Source organism: Heterodontus francisci, chromosome 16, assembly GCF_036365525.1.
Source record: "Heterodontus francisci isolate sHetFra1 chromosome 16, sHetFra1.hap1, whole genome shotgun sequence".
In the NCBI taxonomy this organism is placed as follows: Eukaryota; Metazoa; Chordata; class Chondrichthyes; order Heterodontiformes; family Heterodontidae; genus Heterodontus; species Heterodontus francisci.
The window spans coordinates 86,587,656-86,596,424 of NC_090386.1; the positions used below are offsets into that span (position 1 = coordinate 86,587,656).

Here is an 8,769-nt window from a genome sequence, read left to right on the forward strand (position 1 = left end):
TGACAAAATGCAGAAGGAAAGAATTTGGGGGTAGAAATTCCTCGAGACACAATTTTGCGAGCAGTGGATTCAATGCATGCTGTGCCCAAAGCCCAAAGCCAGCACAGAATTGAGCCTTGGGCTTCAGCTAATTAGCCTGGGCAAGCTGGTGGCATGTGTCGCGCCTTCACAGGCAGCTTTCTCTTCTGCATGCACATATTTTGGGCCGCTACCTTCACCAGCAGCGAACTCAGTTGAGTGTCAGTGGTGGGATTGGGGGTTGAGGGCAGTGGTGGGCGGAGTGTGCTAACTGTGGTTGGGAAGATCACCCTTCCTCCTGCCAGCTCCACATTAATTTTTTTTAATGACTAAAACTCACCTTCTCTGTGGCAGCGAGTTCCTTAGGCTACATTCATGGTCAGGAGAAGCTGAGCAGAGCACAGCCAGCACCTGCTCCATTACTCGGAACATCAACTTTCTGAGGGGTCCTATCTTCTTTGGCCTCCTTACCTCGAGAGACAATGGGTAAGCGCCTGGAGGTGGTCAGTGGTGTGTGGAGCAGCGCCTGGAGTGGCTATAAAGGACAATTCTAGAGTGACAGGCTCTTCCACAGGTGCTGCAGAAAAACTTGTTTGTCGGGGCTGTTACACAGTTGGCTCTCCCCTTGCGCTTTTGTCTTTTTTCCTGCCAACTGCTAAGTCTCTTCGACTCGCCACACTTTAGCCCCGCCTTTATGACTGCCCGCCAGCTCTGGCGAACGCTGGCAACTTTCTGAGGGGTCCTATAACAAGCATTAAACCCTTTATTTATATATTAAGGACCCTAACACCTGTTTCAGCCAGTATGGCTCAGCATCACAACAGCTATACTATTTAGCTTTCAGGAATCTGTTGAGTGTACGTGGGAGCTCTGAGTTTTTTATTATCTAAAAGTGCAAAGTTAAAGATATTTTTGAAGTGAGTATTGTACACTTACATTCAGGGAAGCCAGACTGGAGACAATATATTATACTGCTATCTATCAAATAAGGCTACTGAATCACAAAAATGGATGGTGATTTACAATCACTGGCATTGTCAAACCCCAAATAGAATGAATTCTTCCCTACTACTATAAGATAACTAGTTTATAACCAGCATTGATTGTAGAATGCTATCACTAGTAACTTGAGATAAAAGTGACCTTAAATTTTTCTTTGTAATTTATATAGTCTATGTATAGTTGATTTGCTTATTTATGACAGGACTTTAAACATTTATTGGTCTTTTTCAGGTGGATATGGTGAACTTACTGGCTGAGCTTTTTAAGATCATCCCTGCCACCCAAAACCTAATAACACGGCAAGTTGCTTTCCACTGGAATTTCACCTTTGTATCTGATAGTTGCATGTTTCATCCATCTCCCCCAAACATCAAAATCATCTGTGTCGTCTGCCTGCTATACACTATTGCCTTTATAACAGTATTTTTGGAAACCTATGCATTGCGTGTCAGAAGGAAAATTTCTGCAACCTTCTTTGAGAAACGGGAAGATGAAAGGATCAACTATCTCCACCAAAAGATGCTGAAAGATTCAGAACATCAATTTGAAAACAAGATAGCTATCTTCACTGTGTCAGAGCAATGCAATGTGACCTTCAAAACACACTGTAAAATGTGACTGTGGCCTGCTGACTGCTTGGCTTTTTGGAATACGCATTAAAATATCAGAGGAGTAGAAATGAAATAAAAAATTCAGAGTGAATATTGACACTCCGCCAGCCAACTCCATTGGCTGGTTCATTCCTCAGGGCAATGCCTTGACCAATCAGAGTCAAGCTGCCTGGTTTAAATTTCAAACAAAGCTTGGCAGTTAACTGTCAGTCACCATAAACTGGTGCATACTCCATGGCAACACCTTGACCAATCAGAGTTCACTTGCCAACCAATCAGCACTCTCTTCTCATGCAATATAAGTTGTTGTTTTCCCTTACATTGGTTATTCTTGCCTATTGTCCTGATGAGTGCAAGATGAAAAGCTTTGACAACATGTCTCTATTTTCAGCAATTCACAAGCCCAAGTCTTATGATGTGTTAGTTATGTGCTGTGTTCAAGCAATGTTCATTGTAGAACATCCCACAGAACTATAATGGAAGAGCCCCAGAGTTGTACCCATTGTACAGTCTCATTTGGTAGTGTTGGCAGCATCAAATTACACATTCCAGGCAAAACTTTTGGGTGATTATTATCCTCTCACATCCTGGGGATACAACTACAACATCTTGTTAATTACATCGGCTAGCACCACTAAACACAGCCAATAAACTTATTACAAACTCATCTTTCACCCACAGAAACAAAAATTAGGTTCAACCTGTACATAAAGTAACATCTGCATTCGACATCATTCACTGATGGCCATTCTGGGCTGCACCGAACATTTGGGAAATCAGGAGAATTCCAGAACACCTCATGAATGGTTTCATAGTGCCAAATTATGGGCCCCCTTTCCATGAGAGTCAATAAGAACCCCACACCCAATCAGAGGAGTCACTCTGCCCTGCTCTTATAAGAAAACAGATACCAAGAATCCATGGAGCCATTGATAATGCTCACTCGCTTTGACCTTCCCAATTTATTTAATCTCCTGAGTAAGACAAATCATAACTGCTAAAATTTCCAAGAAAAGTTGTGATATCTCTCCACTGATTCCTGAAGGCAACTGAGAGAATTCTCCAGTATTTAACAATAGAATAGACACAATCTACATTATTCAACCCTGAACAACCACATCAACTATTCATTGCTCCAGTGATATCAGATTAATTTTTCTGAGGAGTGCAAAGTTATTAACATGTGTGTTGGATGTTCAAAGAAAATTCTATTGTGTTTAGATGATGTAAAGTCTGAAGTAACAACAGAAAACCATAGCTGACTGATAGAGAAAATTAGGCAACGTTCTGTCATATTCATATTCAATGTGAAAGATTGAAGTTCTACACTGTTTAATATCACAAGAAGCCCTACTTTTTTAATTGATAAGTAGTTCAGGACTTGTTGTAGAAAACCATTTTAATTTGATTACCGCTTGCTGAAAGGAGCCTGCATGAGTGTTGTCTGTATAATGCCAATGGCATGCCATCATTGTCTGGATGAACTATTTAATGAGTATTATATGTGAAATGACAAACAAATGAAATGTTTTAGAAATTGATCACTGGGTTATTATTAGATTACATTCGCCGATCGCATTTGCCACTGTCCATCAGGAATTCCTTGACTGTGTCCTGTAAATATTAGGGACTGCCTGCCACCAGTGAGATCATTATGACTCTTCCTATAAAATGGAAATGGTGATGTAGTGGTCATGTTACTAGACTAGTAATCCAGAGGTCTGGACTAATAATCCAGAGGAAGTGCATGTAAATCCCTCCAAGGCAGTTTAAGCATTTGAATTCGGTTTTAAAAATATGGAAATAAAAAGCTGTCACCAGTAACAGTGACCATGATGCTGTTAGATTGGCATAAAAACCCAACTGGTTCACCAATGTCCTTTAGAGAAGGAAACTTGCTCTCCTTTTGGACACTAACAGAATCAACGGATATGGGAATAGGGTGGGAAAGTGTTGAGGTTGAAGATCAGCCATGATCTTATTGAATGGCGAAGCAGACTCGAGGAGCCACATGGCCTAATTCTGCTCCTATTCCTTATTGTTCTTATGTCCTTACCTGGTCTGGTCTATATATGACTCTACATCAAGGTGGTTAACTCTTCAGTGCCCTCTGAATTAGCCAAGCATTGATCTCAGGTATATCAAATTGCCATCAAGAAGATGGTTCACATAGAATCAGGAATGGTCAATAAATGCCAGTCTTGCCAGTGATGCCCACATACTGAGAATGAATTATTTAAAACAAGAATTACTTTGTTTCATGAACATTATATGGGCGGCACAGTGGCGCAGTGGTTAGCACTGCAGCCTCACAGCTCCAGGGACCCGGGTTCGATTCTGGGTACTGCCTGTGTGGAGTTTGCAAGTTCTCCCTGTGACCGCGTGGGTTTTCTCCAGGTGCTCCGGTTTCCTCCCACAAGCCAAAAAAAGACTTGCAGGTTGATAGGTAAATTGGCCATTATAAATTGTCACTAGTATAGGTAGGTGGTAGGGAAATATAGGGACAGGTGGGGATGTTTGGTAGGAATATGGGATTAGTGTAGGATTAGTATAAATGGGTGGTTGATGTTCGGCACAGACTCGGTGGGCCGAAGGGCCTGTTTCAGTGCTGTATCTCTAATCTAATATATGAGGAAAGCCTGTCAGGCAGTTACACAGCTCAATTAGGATGCTAACGCAAACACAGCCATAATTCTTGAAGCTTTCTTCGCACAATCCTTTCTTTATCAGGCAACTAACAAGTTGAGGCTAGTAAAACACTTGGTGATTATTCTAATTCCAAATATAAACTGTGAATGACAGACAATTGACCCAAAATGAAATTGTGATATTGGAAAGAACAGCTAGGAATTTTAAACAGCTTATTATTTTGAAACAGGGGTGGCAAGTTAAGTTCTGTATTCTAGTGTAATCTACTGTTTGCAGTTTCTTTTGTTTAACGTTACTTCCTAATAAACCTGATGTGTAGATGTAACCTGGGACATAGGCTGTGAAGTGTTATTTAACAGTCAGTTGGAGAGACCCAGAGCCTACATTGATAATCTATTATTCCAAGTGTGTTTCTTACTCTGAAATATGCTATCCCAAGTGAAATTGTGCACAAGGTCACATTTTACTTCATAAAGCACATAATTTTACCTGTGGAAAGATGTATTTGCACGAGGCATGAGAGTCCCTTGAGTTCAGAAGGTTGAGGTGTTTAAAATGATAAAGAGTTTTAATAGGGTAGATACAGAAAAACTATTTCCTCTGTGGGGAATCCTGAACAAGAGGACATAAAATTAAAATTAGAGCTTTGCCAGTTGGCATTAAAAACAGCAAGCATTTTTTCCACACAATGGAGAGCAGAAATCTGAAACTCTCCCCCCAAGAAGGCTGTGAGTGCTGGATCATTTGAAATGTTTAAGGTTAAGATTAATAGATTTTTGTTAGATGAGGGCCAGAATTTTATGCCCCCGCCCCACCCCCAAAGAGCAGGATGGTGATGGGGGGTAGGGGGTGGCATAAAATAGAACGGGAGGCTCGGGGGGCCCTTCCCGACCCACTCCCACCTCAGCTGCCACTTTACTCAGGGTGGCAGCAGCGAAAAACAGCTTTGATTTTTGATTTGATTTAGAGATACAGCACTGAAACAGGCCCTTCAGCCCGCCGAGTCTATGCCGACCATTAACCACCCATTTATACTAATCCTACACTAATCCCATATTCCTACCACATCCTCACCTGTTCCTATATTCCCCTACCACCTACCTATACTAGGGGCAATTTATAATGGCCAATTTACCTATCAACCTGCAAGTCTTTTTGGCTGTGAGAGGAAACCGGAGCACCCGGAGGAAACCCACGCAGACACAGGGAGAACTTGCAAACTCCACACAGGCAGTACCCAGAATTGAACCCAGGTCGCTGGAGCTGTGAGGCTGCGGTGCTAACCACTGTGCCACTGTGCCGCTTATCCACCCCAGGCCAATCAAGGCCCTTAAGTGACAAGTTAATGGCACTTAAGGGCCTCCGCCTGCCGCCATGGGGATTTTACGCTTGGCTGGCGGCATTCCAGGCCCAAGAAAAGCTGCCTGACAAAAGCAGGAGGGGACACCCTGTGCTTGACGGAGCACTGCCTCCGATGCCCCAACCATCCCCAATGCCCAATACGCTCCCCCATCCCCCAATCGACCACCCTTGCCTTGCCGGGGCCTGACCGATTACCCCCTCGAGTCTCCAAAAACTTACCCGTTCTCCGGCTCCCCGACATCTTCCTTCCGATGGTTGGGTTGCTGTACCAGCAGTGGCCACTGCTCCCAGTGACGCTGCTGGGACAGAGAGCCACTGGCACTCTGATTAGCTGGCAGCTCAATTAGCCAGGACTTCCTGCCTCAATGAGGTGGAAGTCCCGCCTCAGACCAATTAAAGGCCAGGGGACTGCAAAATGCGGTCCGGATCCCCAGGCCAGGCAGAGGCGGGCTTGCCACTGACTTTTCAGTTGGTGGATGCCTCCCGTCCACCGAGGGAAAAATTCTGGCTATGGATAAAGAGTGGGTAAATAGAGTTGAGCTACAGATCAGCAAAATCTCATAGAATAGAGTACCATGCTCAAAGTGCTGAATGACTTATTCCTATTGCTATTTCCCTAAAGCAACTAAAGTGATTCAGCTGACAATTTTTTCGATAAATTAGGAGCAGATACTATTTCCCAGCCTGAAAACATAAATATTTGGAGAATGGGTGGTTTAATGCCATATTTATATATATACATACATATATATATATATATGTATGTATATACACAAATATACACAACGATGCACTTCAAAATGAAACAGTGGATACCAGCTGAATTATGGGACACAGGATTACTGGCCTGACCATATCATTCTCCAGTCACACAAATAGTGGTTCTACCAGTTAGGGTGCAGAACATCAGCTTTCCTGTCTACAACTTAATTATGGTCGGCTCAAAATCTGGATACAGAAGTACATATTCTCACATTCATCCTCCACGTTACATCCCCCAGCAGCTATCGTCTCAAGTCTCAGAGTCTCCTCATTAGCTGTAGAATAGACACCTGCCTTCAATCTGATGAAATGACCGACATAGTACAACTTGTTAAGTGTCAGCCATCTTGCTAATTCTAGACATCGAAATTGAATACCATCTATCAGGTTTACTTGTCGGCAACTGCTTCATCCAGCTTCTCATGTGAAAGACTTTGGCAAACTGATGTGCCCACTATAGCGCTGATTGCATCTCCAGAGTGACAACCGTAGCTTAAGGCTCTTGCTTCCTGCAACTGTAACACAGACGTGTGCAGCAATTATGTTGCAAAAATGACGATCCACAAATATTGAATTGTAGGTAAAGTTTTGACCTAGTTAGGAGATTGATTAGACAGTAGAAGACAGAGAGTAGGGATAATGGGTATGCACTTGAATTGGATGGAAGTGACTAGTAAAGTCCTTCAAGGATCTGTGCTGGGGCCTCAACTATTCATCATATTTGCTTATGACTTAGATAACACAATCAAGAGCCACATATTCAAGTTTGCCGATGATACAAAGAATGGTGGCAAAGTAAGTAGTATAGACAGGAGCATAAAATTGCAAAGAGACTTTGATATGTTAAATAAATAGGCAAAACTATAGTAGATGGATTTCAATGCAGGTCATCCATCCATCTCGGGACAAAGGAAAATAGATCCGAGTATTCTTTACACGGTGAAAAATTAGGAACAGTAGAAGTCCAAAGAGATTTAGATTTTCATGTACACAGATCAATATGACATAGTTTTCAGGTACAAAAATAATCAATCTGGCTCATGGAATGTCAATCTTTATATTGAGAGAAAAGTTTTGCTATAGCTGTACAAAGCCTTGGTAGCATGTACAGTTCTGGGCTCCAAACCTTGGAAGGGATATAAAAAACAAGAAATGCTGGAAATACTCAGCAGGTCTGGCAGCATTTGTGGAGAGAGAAGCAGAGTTAGCATTTCAGGTCAGTGACCCTTCATCATTGGCCTTAGAAAGAGCGCAGTGCAGATACACCAGAATGTTACCAGAGCTCCAAGGGATAATTATGAGGACAAAAGCTAGGCTTGTACTCCCTGGAATATAGAAGGCTAAGGGGTGATTTGATTGAGGTTTTTAGAACTTTGAAAGGAAAGGGATTGATAGGGTAGAAAGAGAGAAACTTCTTCTGCTGATATGGTAGTCTAGGACAAGGGGACATAACCTTAAAATCAGAGCCAGACCATTCAGGAGAGAAGTTAGGAAATACATCCTTCATAACAACAGGACGTTCCAAAGTGCTTTATGGCGAATGAGGTATTTTTGAAGTGTAGCCACTGTCGTAATTAAGGGAAAAATGGTAGTCAATTTGCCCACAACAAGCTACCACAAGCGTCAATGCGATAATGACCAGATAATCTGTTTTCCTGATATTGAGTAGTGTCATGGGATCTTTAAATTGGATCTGAGCAGGCAGACAGTTTATGTCTAATTTGACAGACAGCACCTCCAACAATGCTGCACACACTCAGTACTGCACTGAGATGTCAGCCTAAATTATGTGCTCTGGTCTCTGGAGTGGATCTTGAACCCTCAACCTTCCGACTCAGGACTGAGAGGGAAATCGATGATATCAAGTGTTTTGATTCAAGAGGTGAGACAGATATAATTTTATTGTTAAGTTAAAATAAATTCAACTGTTCCTTTTAGTTCATATAGAAAATATATATTGGCTTGCAAGCATTTTATGGCTCACTTTGTTCACAACGATAGCTTGCATTTATACTGTGCCTTTAACATGGAAAAACGTTGCAAGGTGCCTCACAAGAAGAAAATCAGATTTTTAAAAACTCCAAGCCAAAGAAAGAGATATTGGAAAGGGTGGCTTAAAGTTTGGTCAGAGGTGGATTTTAATAAAGGTCTTAAAAGAGGAGATAGATTTTTTTATAATTTGTTCATGGGATGTGAGCATCACTGGCTAGGCCAGCATTTGTTGCCCACCCTAACTGTCCTTGAGAAGGTGGTGATGAGCCGCCTTCTTGAAGTGCTGCAGTCCATCTGGTGTAGGTGCATCCATAGTGCTGTTGGGGAGGGAATTCCAGGATTTTGACCCAGTCACAGTGAAGGAACAGTGATA

The 8,769-nt window shown here is 42.2% G+C and overlaps 1 protein-coding gene across 3 annotated transcripts in view; it reads left to right on the forward strand.

The window, feature by feature from the left end:
• Positions 1 to 4,606, forward strand: part of ocstamp (osteoclast stimulatory transmembrane protein) — a 38,987-nt gene extending 34,381 nt beyond the window's left edge. For all 3 annotated transcript variants that reach the window (XM_068048536.1, XM_068048537.1, XM_068048535.1), the window contains one exon: positions 1,252 to 4,606. In XM_068048536.1, the coding sequence (XP_067904637.1) occupies positions 1,252 to 1,638 (387 nt within the window). In that variant the 3' untranslated portion in view covers positions 1,639 to 4,606. The remainder of the gene's footprint in view (positions 1 to 1,251) is intronic.
• The last annotated feature ends 4,163 nt before the right edge of the window (positions 4,607 to 8,769 follow it).